We start from the raw sequence: 20,455 nt of genomic DNA, 5'->3' as shown, positions 1-20,455 counted from the left end.
ATGGAAAATTGCATTCGCCTCTCTGATTTTTCTTTTATGTTGCCATCGGTTTATCCATGAAGTGTAATTTCCTTTTTCAAATACAGAATATTATCGATCAATAAGTTATTAACACATCTTTGTCGGAAAGCAAAAAATTCATTATAGATTCATTAGAGAAATCCAATAGAATTATAACAGAATTAAACAATTCTGATTGATTCTATATGAAGAAAAATTCGTTGAAACATTTTAAAGACTTAACACTAGAAATTCAATATAAATTATTTTAATAGAATTCTATCGATTTCAATGGAGTTATCTTAGAATTCCAATAGAATAATTCCGCTCTAATTTCGATTCTAATTTGCTGATATTTGGAATTGAACCGTCAAATATTATTTTATGCATATCTTGTTCTCAATCTTTTCCATCTAATTTGCCATTATAATACCATGAAAACAATTACATGGAGAGTCCAATTCACCTGGGCCCTGTCCATAGGATTGCCACAATAATTTCCTAGAGAATTTATCATTTAACATTGTGAAGGCCCAAGTGGCCGGATGAAGACCCACAAAGTAGGTCTCGTAGGATTGGCCGTGAGATAAAAAATGTTACATCATCGTTCAATATTTACAAAGTAATTTCGCGAATTCCCTTGGAAATGAAAAAAAAAAAAATGAGGGTAATCGGATTAATTTCTCCGTTCCTCTTGTTATCGATGAAAAAATTCTTTCTCCTTTCTGTTCTTCTTTGAAAAACTCATAAAATAAACTGGCCTATTATAATAATATTAAAAAAATAAAAATAAAAATAGAAATGAAAATACATTAGCATTAAAGTTGTAAATTATTTCTGTGAGATGAAGCTCGAATACAAGAATAATACAAGCTGATCAATTTCTCCTCATATATAAAACATCAAGGTCCATTCTTCTCCCTGGACTACATTAGGATTCAAATTACTTTCAATTTACATCCGTCGATTTCCAATAGTTCTATTCTCTCTATTCAATAAATTGATAGTCCTTTGTGTCAAACTAAAGAGGAAAATTGCTACTTTCTTTTTATGTCTAGCGAGGGGAGAAAATCCTGAGAAATTGTGTGGAAAATGTAGAGAATTTACGTAGATTATGTAGGAGATTCTTTTAAGACAATAAAATGTAATTTCTTCATTCTCCATTAAATTTCGAAATTAATTCTGCTAGTTTTTTTTTTTTATTCCATTAATGGAAAATTGCTGATGATGATGGCTCCGCTAAATGAATTCATTGAATAGGCAAGTGATTACTTTTCTTTCTTTTATTTCTTTGATTTATTTCACCAATTGGAACCGCATCGTCTCTGAACGGCAACAATTACAGTTTAATCAGGGAAACGGAAAAGACAGGAGAATGGAGAAAACGGAACTTTATTCCAGAGTGGAAGAAAAACCAATTGAATTTACGGAGTTCATTCTTCCTCAAATGAGATTTTATTCCAAGACCTGTCGCCATTTTTATTGTTAAATAGAAGTGAATAAATAGATGAGTCATAAATAAGGGCAAATTATAAATAAATAAGAAAATTTGTTGAATTATGCAACTAAAGACACTAAATTAACATTATTAATACGCAATGAATCCGTCTTTCTCAAGGAAATGAAAATGTCAAGCATTTCCTACAGTACACACAAGTCACTTATTATACCTACCCGTGACAGTGTCAAGATTATCTCCATGTACTTGATATAAATCATATTGTTTCCATTTAATTGTGTCAAGGGTAGTTTGCACACCCGCATTTTTGTTTAATTGCTATTGTCGTAACAACAAATTTTATCGAAATTCCCTGAAAATTAAAACTCTGCAAAATGTCAGTTTCTCTTTGACGGAGAAGAAGTTTTTTTTTTTTTTTTTTTTTCATTTTAAGATTTCCGCAAGTAAATTTGGGCAGTGATTGGTCATAATATAAAGATACGACAAAGTCGACAGAATTAGAATAAAGTTGGATCGACATGCAGACGTATTTTAACGAGCTCGCACCTCGCATTGGCAATTACATCTTATTTCTTACCCTTGAGCCTCTGTGTTATAATTAAAGTCTTGTGATGTGTCTCGTCGTGGGCCACTGGGTCGAAAATTTGGATATATCATTTATCGTTTTGTGGTAATAAATAAATATCAATAAACAATGAGGCAATTATGCAATCGAATCGATTGCACATTTCAATAATTTTTTTTGCTCTCCCCATGGAACACAATTACCATTTGTTTCATTCATCAGCTTGCGGGAGAAATCCATTCCAAACGGAATGGTAAAGAGTACAGAATTGTTTCGCGTGATGAGCTGTTTAACAATATTAAAAAATCAATGGGTGTTTATCTCGGTGGAATAACTCTCACAGAAAGGATCACTAATTATCTCAAGTTCAAGTGCAGGCATCACAATCTAACGACAAAGAGTTCTATTTTTGAACTGATCTAGGGATAAAATAAGAATTTTGTTGATTGAAGATATTTTAACTTATTGGTGATTTTTGTGGATTTATTCAGTGGAATATACTACATAAATTTGACCCAGAAATTTCTCAAAGTAATTACGACACTTTTAAATCCAGATTTCACCGGTTTCTAGACACACCAACCACATCCACAAGTTTTCCCACCTATGGGTGGATGATTTCAAGAAATGTCAATGAATCTAATGGAGATACATTAAAAAAAAAATCTTTTATCGAATAATTCGGTGTAATCTCGTATAGATTAAGAGAAATTCCCCACATAAAGCATGAATTTTATTATCTACAAATATTTCAGTAAAAAAACTCAATTTAAAGCGAACAATTTTTTCTGGTGAATTAAATGAAGATAACTACTCGGTGGTCAATTAATTGATTATCATCGAATATATTGGAACAAGTATAGGAGATAATTAATATCTTATAAAAAATGTTATAATAGGCGAAAAAAAGAAGGTGGAATGAAACGTTGTTTCAAATGGCAATTGCTAATTTTTCTTTGATTTTACTTTTTTTAATTGCCGTGATTGTCATGCTTAATGAAAAATAATGATAATACCAGGATGATGTCTCACAATATTTGCACTACTCACAAACGTCATGAATCATATGCATAAATGACGTGTTAATTTCTTACGCTGTCCTCTCCAGATTACTATATTAGTTAATCGATACCGTAAAGAGATATCAATCGCATGTACTTATCGATAGACAAGTGACACCTCTCGAGGACTTGAATAGATTTCTCGATAATTGCGCTTGATAACGATTTATTTATGGCTGAAATTATGCCGTCATCCATTGATCGATAATATTTTGAAATTATCCTCGTCTGCTGATTGGGAAAATTTTTATTTGCCAGTCAATCGGGGAGTGATGACCTCTCTACAATACAACAAATCAATAAAATTCTCATTGAATATCCAAAAAAAAATTCACATTTATAATCCAAATGATAAAAATCATTGCAATTGGAAAATTTCCACTGTAAATTTTTCCTTAATACATATAAATAATAAATTAATAATATTTTATAAGAGCGCGGAGAAAGATAGGGTGAATTCATCGAATTTTTAATAGAATTTACCAAGCAAATTAATAACTAATAATTTATGCCGAAAGCGCATAAATACGGGAAATCTCCAAAAATTATTTGATATCTTATCTCTCGGCTCAACGGCTCCCTAATATAAAAGACAGCACCTCTCATCATCAATCTCCAGTACGAAATTATTTGTCTAGTGATTAACCGACGATGTCTAGAAGAAAAAAAAAAAATCCGTAATTGTTGTGTTGCAGTATCAGTCGTTGAAGAATTGTGTGATTTAGTGTGTCACGCGTCAGCCAATTAGAAGGAAGTTGAGAAAATTAACGTTTACACTGGGGATATGACAAGGGATTTTTAACAAAGTGCGGTGAGAATAATTTCACGTCGTGATAATAAAGAAAAAACAAACCGACAATCAGATATCGGCTCCTCACCAATGAGCGAGGGGATCACTTGGAAAATACAAAACCGTGCAACACCACCAAGGGAACAATATTGTTTTATAATATTCAGGTGGAATTCGGTGTACAAATTGTGCACAACAATTCAACGACAATTTTTTATCACGGAGCACTTCGGAATCACTGGATACAGCCATGGGTTCGTAATAATTACAAAATATACTTGAAATTTTCCTTTTAATAAAATCGCACAATTTTCCCATTATTTTTTAATAATTCAATCAATTATTTCATCATTTCTCATCGATCTTTCAATCAAGTGAGTTGATAAATGCTAATAATCGAAATTCTTACATGCCCCTTAGCTTTTGACATATTTGTGATGATGGAGATGAGTTTAATGGGTGCATAGGTGCATGTAGTAATGTTGATGAATGAATGATTTTTTTTAAATGACTTAAGGGCTCGATTTCCTGGCCGACGGAGGTGCCGACTTCGAGCATGCAATCACCGTTACGGGTGAGTTGATTTTAATTATGTATAATATTTAATTGGGAGACAATGGAATTTAGATGAGAAAAATATATCTGGGCCGATGATAAATCATAGCCTCAAGGTAGGTCATGAGATCGCCTGGCCCAAGTAAATATTCAACTAAATTAGTCTCTGAACACATGATAATCATGAAATAGTAATCAAACGGGTATTTACACTGTGAAGACCAGGTAGACGTGTTATCTCGGTGTCAACTAGTCATAAACACAATCCCTATCTTGTTTTTCTCTTTTCCTCGGAGATTTAAGCCCAAGAATCTTGTGAATTACTCAAATACATGACGAATATAACAATCCAACCATTACATTGAAAAACAAATCACTGGGCTCTAATGAATTTCGTGTATTTGAATAATTTTTATTAAAGCCCCATAAAAAATTAATTATTCTTGTAATAAATAACTGAGAGTTCTTTGCATTGTTTTCGTATTTCTTCTTTCTTGCAGATTCAATGATTTCATTATTCTAAATTATGAAACCTATCAATATTAATAAATTTAATGAATCAATAAATTGTTTATGCTACAATTAAGCAAGGTTGTACAAAAAAAAATCTTCTATCTGTGTTAGGTATGGAGATATCAGGTGTCTTTTAAATAAATAAATTCAGGTTCAACCTTGAACCCTTATCATACGCTTTGGAAATCCTCTAGAGACGCCTCTGGAGACGCTATGTTATCATTGATAATGCAATACCATTGACTGATACCTAGCCGATTTTTTTCTTTTTTTTTTTCCTCAGGATTCGGCAAATTTCACTACATGCTGCTTGCAATATGCGGTCTCATTTACATGGACACAGCCATCGGTGTAACTATTATTTCCTTCGTCCTGCCAGCAGCACAATGTGATCTCCGAATGGATTCCACCACCAAAGGCTGGCTCAGTGCATCTCCAATGTTCGGTGCGAATCAAATAATCAAATAAATTTAAAAATTCCCTGTAAAAATTATTTTATGTCATTGTGATAGAAAAGACGTTTTTATCGGAGTGAAGCGAGGTGAAGAGAAATATAAAATAGCATCATAGTCACGGCAAAAAAAAAAATGATTTTAAGTCATGCGCTTTATAATTTACTTTTTAAATGGTTTTCTCCTAAACATTTCAAATACTCGTTGAATTATTTTCCTATGGAAATTCACTCTTCATGAATTGTACAATTTTCTTCCGCAATTTTTCCCTCTTTATTTTCATTATATTATTATTATTATTATTCATAAGTTGGAAGAGAGAATGAAATTTGAAAAATTTTATGAAATTTTTTTCATCTCGTTTCGCTTTGTCTCTCAAATCAGCTAAATCTTGAATTATTCACTGAAGGTGATGCCACTTCCGCGAAGAAATGTGCAAGTAAATTTATGATACAATTAGTCTGACCTAGAAAATAGCAAATATTGATTCATCGGTGGAAGAGAAACCCTAGAAAAAATGGTTGGATATTTTATGGCTTCTTAGCAATTCAATTCTTGAATCTCAAGTTATTATGAAATTTTCTTCAGGAATGGTTATTGGATCGTACATATGGGGATGTCTGGCTGATACCAAAGGCCGGAAAATAGTGTTGATTGCCACTTTGCTGATGGATGGAATTGTGGGAATTATTTCCTCATTTGCCCAACAGTTCTGGCCCTTTTTGCTCTTCAGGTTTTTCAATGGATTCGCGTGAGTTTATTTGGAAATTCAATTAATTACAAATAAACTAATAATTATTCCCACTAAAAATTGTGTGATTGTAAGCTGTAATTGTCGCATCAATGCAACATGAAATTTAATTAAAATATTAATTATTACATTTTAGTGTTACTGGGGCGATGGGAATTTGTTTCCCATATCTCGGAGAATTCCAGCCCACGAAATACCGCGAGAAAATTCTCTGTTGGATGGAAATGTTCTGGACTGTTGGTGTTATCGTTCTCCCACGTACGTCTAATTAAAAACAATCAATTATCAATTATTATAATTTATAATTGTAATAATTGAGTTATTCAGGAGTTACATTGGGGGGGGGGCTGTATCTTCTTTCTCAGTGATTGCATGGCTGATTGTCCCTCTTCATATTACCTACGAATCCGATTCGTTCTACTTCAAATCCTGGAATCTCTTCGTCGCCCTCTGCGCCTTGCCCTCTCTGATGCTCGCCCTGTGGCTTTTTGCATTTCCTGAGAGTCCGAAATTCCTTCTGGAGTGCGGGGAAACTGACAAGGCCCTCGAGGTTTTCAGGTGGATTTATGCGCAAAATACTGGAAACGATCCATCACAGTATCCAGTAAGTGTCCAATCAATTCAGAATCTAAAACCTCAAGACAAATTAAGAATAAATTTAAAAAATGTGATAAATTGTGAAATCCCAGGTGAAATCTCTCCAGGAGAAATCGAATCCCAAAGACAAAAGTACTAGGTCTCTGAGACTTCACAAGCGCAAAGACCTCAAAGTACTTTGCTCTGAGGTCTGGGATCTAACAAAAGCGCTTTGCAAACCGCCGTACCTCAGAAATACTGTTCTAGCATGTGCCATTCAATTCGGCCTGACGAGCAGTTATTACACTCTGATGGTGTGGTTTCCCGAATTATTCACCAGGTAATTATCCCTAATTATTTAAATTAATAATCTCTTTTTTGTTTTTAATCCAATTAACTCTTTATTTTCGTTTTTCGTTTTTCGTTTTTCGTTTTTCTTTTTCTTTTTCTTTTTCTTTTTCTCTCTTGTAAAGGAAATGCAATTTGTTCTAGCGGTGAAAAATCTCTTTGGCTTTTTTCCACTTTCAGATTTGAAGAGTTTGAAGTTGAATTTCCGGGGGAATCTACATCTGTGTGCATCGTATCTCTTCCAAATAACAGCACTGATTCAAATCCCTACGGATGTGGAAATATCATTGCAACTGATGTTTATTTGCATACTGTGTACATTGGCCTTGCTTGCATTCCCGGATCCATTATTCTGCCACTTTTCATTCACAAAGTTGGAGCCAAGGCTTTTCTCAGTGAGTTATAAATAATGATGGATGAAAAAATTCAATGCAAATCCACAATTCCATGTACACTTTTTTTCTGTCATAACTCATTATTATTTTCTTATAGTGGAGAAATTAATTTGTCATTAAGATTAATTAATTTTGATCAAACTTGATATTTCAGTCGCATCCCTCGTAATCTCCGGTGCAGTAACCATTGGTTTTTATTTTGTCACGAGTTCCGATCAGAATCTCATCCTCTCCTGTATTTTCGAGGCCCTCACCTCACTGGGAATATCTCTAGTTTACTGCGTAATTGTTGACATGTTTCCTACAAATTTGAGGTTTGCAATAATCATGTATATTATTCTTATCATCACATGATATTTTCTAGAAATTTATTCGCAATTTTTCAGTTTTTCAGTTTTTTTTTTTTTTTTTCTATCGGTGAAAGGGAAATACAAATTTTTCTCGTGGGAAATTATTTGGAATTTGATTGGAAATATTAATTTGTTTTCTTTCTAGGGTAATGGCAGCGGCATTGTCATTAACAATGGGCAGATTAGGCGCACTCGTTGGTAATCTTGTCTTCGGTTATCTCATTGATCTGGCATGCGTCGTACCTATTATACTCTTCGCAGCTTTCCTATTCAGTAAGTTTTATCAATAGAAAAATAGATGATAAAAATCATCAATTTTTCACACCAATTTTTAATTTTTTTAATTTCAGTGTGTGGTTTCCTCTCATTTTTGCTGCCAAGGACTGGGAAAGACACTCTGGACTAGAATCAATTCTATCTTAATTGAAAAACGAGATTTTTCATCGAATTTATCTGTTTATTATTTTATTCATCGTAACTTTTCTAATTTAAAGTATTTTATAGTGAAAGCGTTTGAATTTTCTACGCAATTCTCAAATGGCTGCACAGTTCTCTTTCCTCAATGGAAAGTACTCAAGCCGAAGGATTATTTTAAGTATTTATTATCACATATTTAGCCATAAAGTACATTACAGGACCTCTACAAAGCTTAAAAAAATTTTAGCACACAAACGATAAACTCACAATTATGTATAGAATGTATAAAAATAATTGACATTATGAGGATGATATGAGGGGACACGTATAAGATAATTGTAAAATAGTTAATACTTGTATGTCTTTTTTTTTTTTTCTAAAATATATAATTTATTATCGCAACAAAAAAAAAACGAAAACCGTGTCACATTATCATTTTTATTTTATCGATTTGCCTCAAAATATCCAATTTATTTAATTGAAAAGTCGAAAATTGTGAAAAATAATGGAAAAAAAACTATCAACAGTGAAAAAATGCAATAATTTTCTATCATGCTGTCGATCTTTTACCTCTGATCGAAGTAATACCCACTACCAGTACGAATAATTCACAAAGGTTTATAATGCCGTTAAGAAATATCCTTATCACATCTAGTCCGCGCAGTTCTTAAAAGTTTTCGCGAAAAGATTCTCTGCACTAACGTTTCAATATTTTTTTCTAATTAAACAACTCAAATGACGTCAGTTAAATTCCATGCGATTAATTGCCTCTCATAAAAAATAATAAAAAATAATTAGCTATCCGATTGGTCCGCGAATGAATAAACTCTCGAGTTCAATTCGTCATCGGCTGCGATACGTATTTGATGAATTTATGGAACTGGAGGTCAATAACGGTCAATTAACGAAATGGATAAGCTTATGCCAACGAGAAAATTTGAAATATTAGTGAATAGTCAATATTTATCAAGTTTAATATCCGGAGGATTGAAAAATAATTGTATCAGCAGTAGTTTGTGACTATGTTTGCATATAACTTTGGAAAATTACGTCAGTTTTTATTTTCGGCCCCCGAGGGTTCAGAGCTGATGAGAATTAACAATGTGATAACGATTTAAGAACGATTTAAGTGAGGTGATAGTGGAGTGTTGGTTTTTCATATCCAGAAAAATAGTGTCATACGACGTTTTCTCACGGTCAGGGATAAACGATATTGTCTTCATTATAGTTTTATTCCTCAAGCTCGTCGTTGTCATAATCAAAACGCGGTGTATTTTTTATTCATTGAAAAAAAATTTTATTTTTTTTTCAAATTCATTATGGCTGTGAGGATTTGCGAGGAAATAACGCAGGATGCGCTCAATCAAACAGGTATTTTGCTCTTTAAATTTAGAAATGTTCTATTGTTAATTTTCAGTTTTAAGACTGAATTTTCATTCCTCCCCAGGATTTGGCCGTTTTAATTTAAAAATCTTCGCAACATGCGCCCTAATATGCATTAACGGAGGTCTTGGTTTGGGAAATGTCGGCTTGATAATTCCATCAGCAGCTTGCGATTTCAAAATGACAACAGTCCAAAAAGGATACATGGCAATGGTGCCGGTTTTAGGTGAAATAAAATTACCGCTCTATTCACTTGAAAAAAATAAAAATAAAATTTTCCATTTATTTCCGTAATGATTTTCAATTTTAATGGTTTTCAAGAGTTTGACAAGGTGCATGCAGTATGCACCAATACAGTTGCCAGACGAGAAATTGTGAGAAACAGTCCGGAAAATTTTTATTACCAATTGATTATTATCTCAAAATGCGTGATAGATAAATTCGTTATTGTCAATAAAAATTGATTGAAGGAATGGTGCTGGGCCCTTATTGTTGGGCGACACTAGCTGAGATGAAGGGGAGAAAAATGGGATTGATAGTAGCTCTGCTCTTTCATGGAGTTGGTGATATGACTGCTGCTGTCATCTCCAACTACTGGGGATTGCTTATCTGCAAGTTCCTGGTGGGTTTTGGATTCAGTGGGCAATTTGCACTTTTGTTTACATATCTCGGGGAATTTCAACCTTGCAAAGCCAGGGATCGTCTTCTGGCCTGGCTGGAGCTGCCCTGGGCTCTGGGACTTCTCATTACCGCAGGTCTCGGCTGGGCCATCATACCACTCAATATCAACTACGGGAGTAATATCGGTTTCTTCTTTAAATCCTGGAATCTCTACGTATTAACTTGTGGCTCTTTGTCACCGATTCTCGCTCTGTGGATCGTTTTTCTACCAGAAACACCGAAATATCTTGCTGAGACTGGAAAATATAAGGAATTGCTTCAACTCTTCGAGGACATCTATCACGCCAATACCGGAAATTCGCGGGAACAATATTTGGTGAATATTTTTTATATTGATATTGAAATTATCGATAATTATTGATAAGATTTTACAGTTGAAAGGTGTAATGGTGAGTCGAATGTCGCATCTTTGGGAAAAAAAGTCTCATTGATTTTTTTTTTTTTTTTTTAACTAGTGAACTGAACAAACTGAGAATTATTCAAAAAGACAATATTTTTTGAAAATTTTCGCAGGAGGTAATAAAAAAACTGGCTAATCCAGGACTCAATTGCTTGCTGACTCAAGCTCAAGAGCCAACAGTTGCTATTCGCAAATCAATTTGTCAAATGGTGGCGCAATATACGAAACAGACGAAGGAAATAATAAAACCACCGTACTTGAAGACGACAATTCTCATGGCAATAGCTTCGTACACCGTAACGTCACCCTACTTTACCCTGATCTTTTGGTTACCGGAGATTTTCCGAAGATACTCCATCTTTGAGGAAATTTATCCAGGGAAAAGCGCCAGTGTCTGCACTATATCGGATCTCCTCTACTCCACAAATTCGACACAAGTTATTAAAATATTTATATTAATTTATTATTATTATTATGTATGATGAAGTTATTTTTTTATTTTCTTTTCAGAAAAAAGAAATGAATTATTCTAATTGCACTCAAGTACTGAGTGAAAATGTCTATTTTCATAATATGATTTTGGGTGCCACATCCGTTCCAGTCGCCTTTTGGCTCCCCCTTTTTGTAGACAGATTCGGATATAAAATTCACTTAGGTAATATTTTATTTAAACAACAAACCAATAAATCTGACAAAACATTTACCATTTACCATCCATACCATTCCAGTGAGTGCTTCTCTCACGAGTGCTGTTTTGTCGTTCGGATTGTTTTTTGTTGAGACTTCAACCCAAAATTTGATAATTGCATGTTTATTCGAGGCATTGGCATCTATTTGCATAACAATTGTCCTGTGTATTCTGGTGGAGCTCTACCCAACGCATCTCAGGTACACCTCAGATTCATTAAGTCTAATCAACAAATTGAACAAATAATTCCATTTGAATTACAGCGGTGTGTAGTCAAATGGGTGAAGTAAAAGGAAAAATTCGAAGAAATTGTGAATTGTGTAGAATTCGATGCGATTATTATTAACTCATGATATATATATATATATATGTTATGTTATTAATCTGTTGGATTTATTTCATTTTCAGGGTAATAGCTTCGGCACTGGCTTCATTCGTTGGTAGAATCGGAGCTTTTGTGGGTATTTCAATGGTCGGATATCTTATCGACAATTACTGCGTGCCCTTAATTATTCTCATTGGGTCGCATCTAATTGGTGAGTTATTTGAATTAATTACAATAAAAACTCAGTGCGTGTGGTAATATGACGCGTTGTACAGGTGAATTTCAATTTTATCATCAGCATTGATGTATATGTATTCATATATTAATGGTATTCATGTTGGCGAGTGTCTGCCATATTTTTTCAAATTCGAGGACAATAATTTGTAGTTTATAGTTTATTAGATTTGCAATTTTGTTATTTGCCTTTTCAGTTGCTGGTATTGTGGGAATATTCATTCCAATTCGTAAAACAAAGGAGGAGTTCGAGAAACGAGAGAGATTGAAAAAGGAGAAATTAGTTGAGAGTGCGAACGCTTGTAATCACTTGTAATTTTTTAAATTGTTATTCCTTTAATTATTTTATGAAGCGACTAACATTTTTATTACTATCATTCTCTCATTCATTTCACTTTACTCACAAAATTGAGAGTTATCCTGATTTTTAATAAAATTATAAAGAAGAAAAAGGATTTATTGTGGAAATTTATGGAGTATTTCCTGCATCGCTCCCGAGTTTTAATGATCTTGGATCCTTGAGAAGTCGTAATAAATCAATCATAAATTTCCCTAAGCGATTCAATATATGATAACATTATCCAGATGCGACGAATTGCTCAGCATCTTATAAATCGAATAACTCAAGGTATACAATTGTGGATGAAAAATCCATCTGGTACTGAACATAAATCAGGTAAAATAATCCGGAAAGTAATTGAATCCCTGCAATACGACGCAAGTATTGAGGAATCCATTCAAGGACAATCCTATCTTCACGAGAGGCAATGAAAATTCATTTTCAATTATTCTCATCACTCCCATACCAAAAAATTATTAGAACATTATTAATTTGAGATATTAATCCCCGAATTGTGACAAATTCTTCAAATACCCGAACAATTTGTTATTAATGAATTTGAATTTATTTTTACTTTATAATCAAAGAATTTAAGATCAAATGAGAGTTGAAGTAATTTTGCTTAATGAATATTCCCTATTAGAAAAAAAGTCGGTAAATCGGCTGAATTGCCAATAAAATTCAAATAAAAAAAAAATCAATAAAATTCCTGGCAAGTGTGGAATGTTTTTCAGTTTTTGTTTTTATACCTGATGCTGTATTTTCTAGGAAAGGTGATATTTTTAGGAGGGGATAGTAATGATATTAGGATTGACTGGCCATTTTATCGGTCAGTTTACAGCTGGAGTTGTTGGAGGATACTCTAGAAAAATTAACAGGTCACCTCGAGGAAAATCATGGCAAAATCAGTCAATGGTATCCATCAGTGAAAAATTTAAGCGCCCATAAACTATGGACTAATTGGTTAAATTATTTTTTCCAGATGTCCAAACCGTGGAGACCGATGTGGAAACAGCAGTTGCATTCACAGGTAAAGGAGAAAAAAATTGATATTATTGTAGTTGAATTGATTGTCTGATTCATTTGAGGGGGAAATAATGATTTCAGGCTTTGGAAAGTTCAACATCAAAGTTTTGATTCTGTGTGGATTAATTTATATGAATACAGGATTCAGTATAAGCAGTGTGGGATTTATTCTTCCTTCAGCTGCTTGTGATTTTCAGCTCACGACAATTGATAAAGGCCGGATATCAGCTACACCCACTCTAGGTACTGATTTTCTATTATCAATTTCTCTCTTTTTAAATTTTACAGTGTAGCAAATAATTATTTAATTTCCAAATTATTATTTTCATTTTAGGAATGCTTTTGGGTGCATATTTTTGGGGTTGCCTAGCTGATCTAGCAGGAAGGAGAAAGGCCCTCATGACATCAACTTTCTGCTACGCATTATGCGAAATCCTCTCATCTGTAGCCTCGAATTACTCGGCATTTCTCCTCCTCAAATTTCTCAGCGGTTTTTCGTAAGTTGCATTATCAGCACAAATTCCGAGATCCATTAGGATTTCTCCCGATTTGGGTTGGACAATCAAAAAGACTTTAACTAGCGAAATGGATGTTCAATTTTTTGGAAAATTTGATCGAGTTGAATGATTCCTTCATTTAAAAAATATGTTACTTTTTTTATTAACAGAATAACAGGCCTCAGCACTGTGGTATTTACTTACCTGGGTGAATTCCAATCCGGAAAAATGAGGGAGAGAATGCTGTGCTGGATGGAGATGGCTTGGTCTCTTGGTCTGATAGCTCTTCCCCGTGAGTTAAAAAAAATTCCACTTAATAAACTTAATTACTTCTCAACGAGTCATAGTAAATTGACATAGTAATCAATTAAACAACTGCACTGTTAAATAACTCAATGAATTGTCAATTAATGAGGTGAAATGAGTGACTGGATAGCGAATGTAGCAGAAGTGAACTATTATAGCAATTAAAAATTATGATAAAGATATGATTTATGACGATATGGACATGATATATGGACATCAATAAATGATTCTCCTTTCAGTGACTGGCTGGGCAATCATACCTCTGCCCATATCGTTTGTCAATGACATATTCTTCTTTCGCTCTTGGAATCTTTTCGTAATAATCTGCGCGCTGCCATCAGTATTTATTGGATTTTGGATTCTGTCGTTTCCGGAGAGCCCTAAATATCTTGCTGAGACTGGAGACACGCGTGCTCTCGCCAAAACACTTTGTATCATGCACCAGGAAAATACTGGACTGCCTTTTGACGATTATCTGGTAACGTTTCCGATAAGTTCAACAATTTGACAGCTATGAATGGTGAAGGAACAGAGGTCGAAATGAATATTTTCATTAATCATAATTTGTTTTTTTTTTTTTATTTTTTTTTCTAGCTGATTATATTTCCAATGAAACGGGTTTCATGACATTATCCTATTTAAAATAAGTTGTTTCTACGATGCATTGATATTAAATATTTGCTTCATCTTCTCGTTACTGCCTTCATTGATAAATCCTAAAATATAATTATTTAATTATTAAATAATCAGTGACAAATGAGCCATTATATTTGTGATATTAAAATGACCTAGGAGACATTGTCGAACAACGGATACGAAAGTCTCAGCGAGAAGCTTGGCAGCTGTAAAGTAGATGGAGAAAAATTTTCAAATCCTCAAAAATCGCAAAAGGATAGGATCCACAAGTCATTAAAAAATATCTATCAACAAACCCTAGCGCTGGTGAGACCCCCGCTGCTTCAAAAAACGGCAAATGTTTGCAGTATTATGTTCTGCTTGGGATCTTCATATTACGCCCTGATGCTATGGTTTCCAGAGCTCTTTCAGAGATTCGCAAGGTTTGAAGCAGAATTTCCTGGAGAATCTGCCAGTGTCTGCAGGGTTTCCCAGGAAAAAATCTCAGAAGATTCAGTGGTAATGAATGTTAATCGTTAGGCATAATTGATTTTAATTTTATAGCAATTATCTCCTAACTCTATAATTTTCAGAGCACTAACTGTCCATCAACAGTTCCAAGAGATGTTTACGTTCACACATTGATCCTTGGGTTTGCCTGTGTGCCTCTCAGTCTCATGCTGCCCCTCTGCGTTAATCAATTGGGATATAAATTTTATCTAGGTAAAGACTGCAATTTGATTTTTATCTGCATTATCTTGTGATGGACGCAATTTTCAGTGGTTTCGACACTCGTTGCATCAAGTGTAACTGTTGGATTGCTATTTGTAACTTCCTCCATTCAAAATCTTATACTCTCCTGTATCTTTGAGGCTGCCTCCTCCATTGGTATGAGCATTGTATTGGCTGTTGTTGTAGATTTGTTCCCAACTAATTTACGGTATGTACTGCATAAAAAAAATAATAATAAAACCGAAAAATTTCCTTCAGATCTTTAATAGTAATTTTATTTTCGTATTGTAGAGCTTTTGCAGCTGCTGGTTGTTCTTTCTGTGGAAGATTTGGTGCTTTAGTGGGTAATTACATGTTTGGATATATCATTGATACGCACTGCCTGATGCTCATTACTATCGTAGCTAGCAAATTATTGAGTAAGTTTTCTGCCATTTTCAATTGAATGGATGAATTGAGTTGGATTTTTATTATTATTTTGATATCAATGTTTTCTTTCAGTATGTGGAGTTCTTGGATACTTGCTCCCTGTTGGGAGAAAATCCAAACAAACGGTTGTGTCTCCCGAGCAAATACCTGAATAAAGAATTTTTCATTTGTTAATATGCTTCTACTATTTATTAATTTCCCCGATTAGAAAATTATCAAGGGATGTTGTCGGTTTATTTCAATATTCAAACGATTTCAAGTGATTTGGTAAGTGAATAATTGTGGGGGCAAGTTGAAAAAAAAAAGATTCCGAGAGACCAATAAATCTCGAGGTGTCAGCTGATTGTCAATCGTTTAAGTATACTTATGCAAGACATTTTTTCCTCAATTTTTTAAACAAAATGCGTCTTCATGAGCATGAAGACCATAGAGGATTGACTAAAGTAGAGAAATTAAAAAATTGTAATTAAATAAATAAACAATATAAATGGGGTATACCAATTTCGTAACACAGAAAATAACATTCACCCTATTGACTGGTTCCTCTGACAGCGAGACTGCTACTGACTACTGAATTGAGGCAGTTACTGAGTCGGCCGACGGACAGACACCCCCATTGCGTGTGGCGCCCTCACTCTCTTGGGGTGCAGCACTACGATGCCGCTGGGGTCACTCAAACCCCCAGAACTGAGCCTAGTGACACATTATGAAACAGGTGATTTGGATGTACATAACCTGGAATTGCTGCAACATAAAGTGGAAAGACGTGTAAATACCGAAAATTTAATCCAAATAAGTGGATTATCTTCCATGAGAGCTCCTGAGGGACGCTACAGCTGATTGTCATCTAAAGGAATCTAAAGAAATTGAAAGAGGTCAGAATTATGGGGGGGGGAGAAAAAAAAATTTCTTTAACAATTAAATGTTGCCAAAGATTATCCTTATTTCATGAGATTTTTAATAATCAAACATATGAATTGCAGAAATATTGTCCCAATAAAGATTACGGTTTGATTTCAGAGCGAACGTTATGAAGATCCCCTCGTCTTCGAGTTTTACATTGCAGGGGGGTGACGCCTCCTTTGAGAATCGTCAGAAGGCTCTTTTCAATGGATTATCCCAAGCAGAAAGGGCCTGCAACGTAATCCAACCAGTGTCCGACTACCCTGACCTCGCAGTAGAGCATTTTCGAAGACCCCCACCCCCAGGAAAACGACGTAGGACTGAGACGAGACAATTCAAGGGACAGGAGAGCATTTTCAAGAGGCCAGAGCTGCCCTCACCTTTCGCAGACAAGAATATTCCTGATTACCTTCGAAATCCGCACAAGTGGGCGAAATACAGTCTCGCTGATATCTCCAACGAGGACATGTCAGACATGAACAATACTCAGGCTGCATTGTCCTTTCTCAATGGTCTGAGGGCCAGGAGGCTGAAGGAACACGCCATCAACATGGAGATTGAGGAGAGTCCCACAATCTCCAAAGTCACATTCAAAAAACCATGGGGAGGGGGCCCCAGGGCCCTCGTCATTCAGGACGAAAAGGAGAAGCCTGTTTTCAGGGGCAGCAAAATCGTCCTGCCTGAATATGTCATTGGCCAGAGGACAATGAAAAAAGGGAGGAAGGAAAAGCCTCTGGAAAAATTCGACAGAAATAAACAACTCAAGCTACAGCATTTGGAGGAAGAAGAAGACCAGTAGAAAATTTGGATTGAAATTCAAATAAATCTTTGAGATTTCATAAATTTTCTGTAAAAAATCAAATTAAATTCTAGTTTGATGATCGATTTTGATGAATGGAGAGCGGCAAGAAATATATGTTTTATGAATGTAAATACAATTTTTTCGGTTCTCATGTAAACTTTGTAGTACTGAGAATTATTACGAGTAAATGAATGAATTGATATTCATGAGAAGCGTCAATTTATTTATAACATCTGTTCCACCTGTTAGTCTAGATAAGCCATTAAGATTGAATTAATTTGTGTTGAGTAGAAGAAAAATAGTGTGTTTGAAGAATATATCAATTGCATTATTCGAGTAGGTAGAAGCGAATAATAAAAATTTACAAATTGAGGGCGACTAGAGCTACACCGATAATTCAGTAATGAAAAATTCCATTCATCAGAGGGGATGTGAAAGAGTCAATCCAAATTGCACTGATAAAAGTAGATTCGGGGAACCGTTAAACGTAAGTCGGCCAGGAGTGGCCTCTTTCCTCTGCACTTTTTTGTTTCATAAGCACTAACCGGATTCTGGATTTCAGCGATGAAGAGGAACGAGTCGCGTTGGAAAGACTCTCATTTTAAAAAATGTAAAAAATGTAAAAAATTATATGCAGTTGTGGCGAGTGGGTTGGAGAAATGTGGAAGATTTCACGAAGGTTTTCCATATAATTATTGAGATGAATAATTGGGAAAATGTAATTAGGTTGAGAGAAATGAACGCAAGCTGCTCGAATCTCTCGCTACCATCCGTTTACTTGGTTTTCTTCCTTCATCGAAGGTTCACTGACACAGAAGATCATGTGGCAAAACGAGATTGTGATTAAACCAGGGCAAGCATCAGTCATGTGTGAAATCAAAACACAATTATTTGGATTTGCATTGGATGAATGATTTTCTTATAATTCATTTTTCAAGAAATTGGAGAATTTATACTCCCTTTATACTCCCACTCGGGATAAAAGGGACCGAAGGAATAAAAAATCGAAGAGCACCGTTTTACCGTTTCACTCTGATTTTTTACCGATTTTTCGACAAATATCTTAGGATATAAGCGAGATGGAGGATATACAGCCAAACTCTATTTTTATTTAATCCACGTGAATAGTGAGGAAAGGTAGGTAAACAAATGGAGAAATCTTCGCTTCATCACCCGTAATAATACTTTACAAAAGTTGTTTTTTCGATCCATAAAACATTCTATTCACACATAATGCACCTGAATTTTCAATATCCAAAGATTAGGAGCGATCGAAACTAGAATGCGGAAATGCGTCTGCACTGCACAGGAGAAAAGAGGCAGTATGAAAATGAATGTTTACGAGTCAGAAACCCGCGGTTGAGGATTTTACTGGTTTCTCACGATATGTCTAAAAGGCGTTTATCTTCAGCCTTCAATATCTTTGAGGTGCCATGTAAAAAATCTCTTTTTCTTACAGCCATTGCTTGCACACGGCTCCCTATAATTTCTACACAACCCAAGTGATAACAGTGACGATGCACTTGTTAGAAAAATATTTCATCATTCTGCCAGGGATCATTTTACCAGGAGGTAATTAGAGGGCTTTCATTGTACTTCGAATAAAATATCGTCAAAGATTGTACTTCGAGTAAAATCAAACGAATATTATAATACAATATAAAATATAAGATAAACATGGCTCATCATCAACATTTATAAGCAAGTAAAATTAATGGAGCGAACTCGATTTTTTCCCAAGGGATGACTACTTATTCATCTAATTTTTATTTATTATTCGAATCGGAATAACGAAAATATTCACATTTGATTTATGATTATAATGAAAGACATTAATCGCTTAACGAGCATTTGCCCCGCAAAGAATGGAAAATTATGGGATAACTTCCAGTTTAGTGCACAATATGAGTGAGAGTTTAATAAAAAAAAAAGGCATAATTTACGGGGTGAATTTACCATAGGAGTGAGGCCGATTCGTCATCGAGGTCATGACTCCCACGCTCCAATCCTCAGATACAACACTTGATATCTTAATAGAGAAGTTTGTATTGAACAAATGTTCACTAACATTATGCTGATTGGTACTGGTATATTGAGCCCTCGTACCTTTTTTTTTTCATCGCTACTTATTCCAAAAACAGGCATTAAATTATGGTACGTCTTGCAATCCGAGACTGGCTGGACTCATTGTCAGCAAAATTATCAATTAAACATTTCGGCATCGCATGGCATTTTTCGAGTTTAAAAACATTTTCTCTTGTAACTAGGTGCAGGCTTATCGCCGTAAATAATTGTACAAATGAGTATCAAATTAATTCCTCATTATTAGGATTCATTAATTTAATTATTATTACGAATTATATTATTATTATTATTATTTTGTGCCATTGTTTCAAAAACAAAAATTCTTTTTTTTATTCTAATGGTGTGACTAATGTTATTCTCTTATCACTAACATGTAAAAATGAAAATAACCAAGATGTAAGCGAGAAGTTCCCACGACTAGGAACATTTCCCGTTCCGGAATTCAATATGACTGCGAAGGAAGTTTCACAGGGTTATTTTGTGGCATTGACACCGTCAACATTTAACTTTTTTCTTTTTTTCTCTCCCAGGTAATATCATGCCTCGGTAGTCGCCGAGATAATAATGAGACAAACCGAGCGCCATAGCGATTACCCCATGCGGGGAATCATTATATTTTCCCAATTTTAAATTATTTTTATTGTCACATTAATTATTTATTTGTTACCCAATCAGGATCAAAATCTAGGCATATGAAGAAAATTTTTATGTAAAATAATATTAAGACCCGGTGTAACATAAAGTTGATGCAATAAAAAAAAAAGAAAAAATAGGTTT

At 34.4% G+C, this 20,455-nt stretch overlaps 4 protein-coding genes and 2 long non-coding RNA genes across 6 annotated transcripts; 4 read left to right on the top strand and 2 right to left on the bottom strand.

Annotated features, from left to right (window-relative positions):
• The first annotated feature begins 2,030 nt into the window (after positions 1 to 2,030).
• LOC105273211 (synaptic vesicle glycoprotein 2C) lies at positions 2,031 to 8,634 on the top strand. Its single transcript, XM_011315513.1, has 12 exons — positions 2,031 to 2,129; positions 3,781 to 4,129; positions 4,393 to 4,449; positions 5,227 to 5,388; positions 5,984 to 6,146; positions 6,283 to 6,404; positions 6,512 to 6,750; positions 6,836 to 7,062; positions 7,251 to 7,465; positions 7,620 to 7,779; positions 7,961 to 8,088; positions 8,166 to 8,634. The coding sequence occupies exons 2-12, from the start codon at positions 4,126 to 4,128 to the stop codon at positions 8,219 to 8,221; spliced, it is 1,533 nt and encodes a 510-aa protein (XP_011313815.1). The 5' UTR covers positions 2,031 to 2,129; positions 3,781 to 4,125; the 3' UTR covers positions 8,222 to 8,634.
• Positions 8,635 to 8,860: 226 nt separating this feature from the next.
• LOC105273210 (synaptic vesicle glycoprotein 2C) lies at positions 8,861 to 12,386 on the top strand. Its single transcript, XM_011315512.1, has 8 exons — positions 8,861 to 9,603; positions 9,680 to 9,841; positions 10,086 to 10,612; positions 10,810 to 11,133; positions 11,207 to 11,351; positions 11,425 to 11,584; positions 11,793 to 11,920; positions 12,141 to 12,386. Exons 1-8 carry the CDS (start codon positions 9,552 to 9,554, stop codon positions 12,257 to 12,259), a joined length of 1,617 nt encoding a protein of 538 aa, XP_011313814.1. The 5' UTR covers positions 8,861 to 9,551; the 3' UTR covers positions 12,260 to 12,386.
• A 588-nt stretch (positions 12,387 to 12,974) lies between these two features.
• Positions 12,975 to 16,062, top strand: LOC105273208 (synaptic vesicle glycoprotein 2B). Its single transcript, XM_011315511.1, has 11 exons — positions 12,975 to 13,198; positions 13,266 to 13,313; positions 13,391 to 13,552; positions 13,644 to 13,806; positions 13,977 to 14,098; positions 14,352 to 14,590; positions 14,905 to 15,246; positions 15,321 to 15,450; positions 15,508 to 15,667; positions 15,751 to 15,878; positions 15,961 to 16,062. The coding sequence occupies exons 1-11, from the start codon at positions 13,180 to 13,182 to the stop codon at positions 16,041 to 16,043; spliced, it is 1,596 nt and encodes a 531-aa protein (XP_011313813.1). The 5' UTR covers positions 12,975 to 13,179; the 3' UTR covers positions 16,044 to 16,062.
• Positions 14,639 to 15,136, bottom strand: LOC105273207 (uncharacterized). The gene is made up of 3 exons (XR_892888.1): positions 15,045 to 15,136; positions 14,901 to 14,954; positions 14,639 to 14,828 (listed from the first exon to the last, which is right to left on the bottom strand). It is a non-coding gene; the product is annotated as an uncharacterized lncRNA (long non-coding RNA).
• Positions 15,586 to 16,456, bottom strand: LOC105273209 (uncharacterized). Its single transcript, XR_892889.1, has 3 exons — positions 16,387 to 16,456; positions 15,839 to 16,035; positions 15,586 to 15,674 (listed from the first exon to the last, which is right to left on the bottom strand). It is a non-coding gene; the product is annotated as an uncharacterized lncRNA (long non-coding RNA).
• Positions 16,457 to 16,563: 107 nt separating this feature from the next.
• LOC105273206 (protein TSSC4) lies at positions 16,564 to 17,799 on the top strand. The gene is made up of 2 exons (XM_011315509.1): positions 16,564 to 16,763; positions 16,909 to 17,799. Exon 2 carries the CDS (start codon positions 16,919 to 16,921, stop codon positions 17,588 to 17,590), a length of 672 nt encoding a protein of 223 aa, XP_011313811.1. The 5' UTR covers positions 16,564 to 16,763; positions 16,909 to 16,918; the 3' UTR covers positions 17,591 to 17,799.
• Positions 17,800 to 20,455: the final 2,656 nt, after the last annotated feature.

Source organism: Fopius arisanus, unplaced genomic scaffold (genome assembly GCF_000806365.1).
Source record: "Fopius arisanus strain USDA-PBARC FA_bdor unplaced genomic scaffold, ASM80636v1 scaffold00004, whole genome shotgun sequence".
NCBI lineage: Eukaryota > Metazoa > Arthropoda > Insecta > Hymenoptera > Braconidae > Fopius > Fopius arisanus.
Note: the sequence above shows the minus strand (reverse complement) of the source record. Positions and strands in the feature narration are given on the sequence as shown.

Excerpts from the sequence above, each read along its gene's own strand:
- LOC105273208 (XM_011315511.1), top strand. Across the intron at positions 15,451-15,507 it reads GGGATATAAATTTTATCTAG|TGGTTTCGACACTCGTTGCA; the intron begins GTAAAGACTGCA and ends CGCAATTTTCAG. Across the intron at positions 15,879-15,960 it reads CGTAGCTAGCAAATTATTGA|TATGTGGAGTTCTTGGATAC; the intron begins GTAAGTTTTCTG and ends GTTTTCTTTCAG.
- LOC105273210 (XM_011315512.1), top strand. The coding sequence starts at position 9,552 with ATGGCTGTGAGGATTTGCGAGGAAATAACGCAGGATGCGCTCAATCAA. Across the intron at positions 9,604-9,679 it reads GGATGCGCTCAATCAAACAG|GATTTGGCCGTTTTAATTTA; the intron begins GTATTTTGCTCT and ends ATTCCTCCCCAG. Across the intron at positions 11,585-11,792 it reads CTCTACCCAACGCATCTCAG|GGTAATAGCTTCGGCACTGG; the intron begins GTACACCTCAGA and ends TTTCATTTTCAG.
- LOC105273211 (XM_011315513.1), top strand. Across the intron at positions 4,450-5,226 it reads GCATGCAATCACCGTTACGG|GATTCGGCAAATTTCACTAC; the intron begins GTGAGTTGATTT and ends TTTTTTCCTCAG. Across the intron at positions 8,089-8,165 it reads CTTCGCAGCTTTCCTATTCA|TGTGTGGTTTCCTCTCATTT; the intron begins GTAAGTTTTATC and ends TTTTAATTTCAG.
- LOC105273206 (XM_011315509.1), top strand. The coding sequence starts at position 16,919 with ATGAAGATCCCCTCGTCTTCGAGTTTTACATTGCAGGGGGGTGACGCC.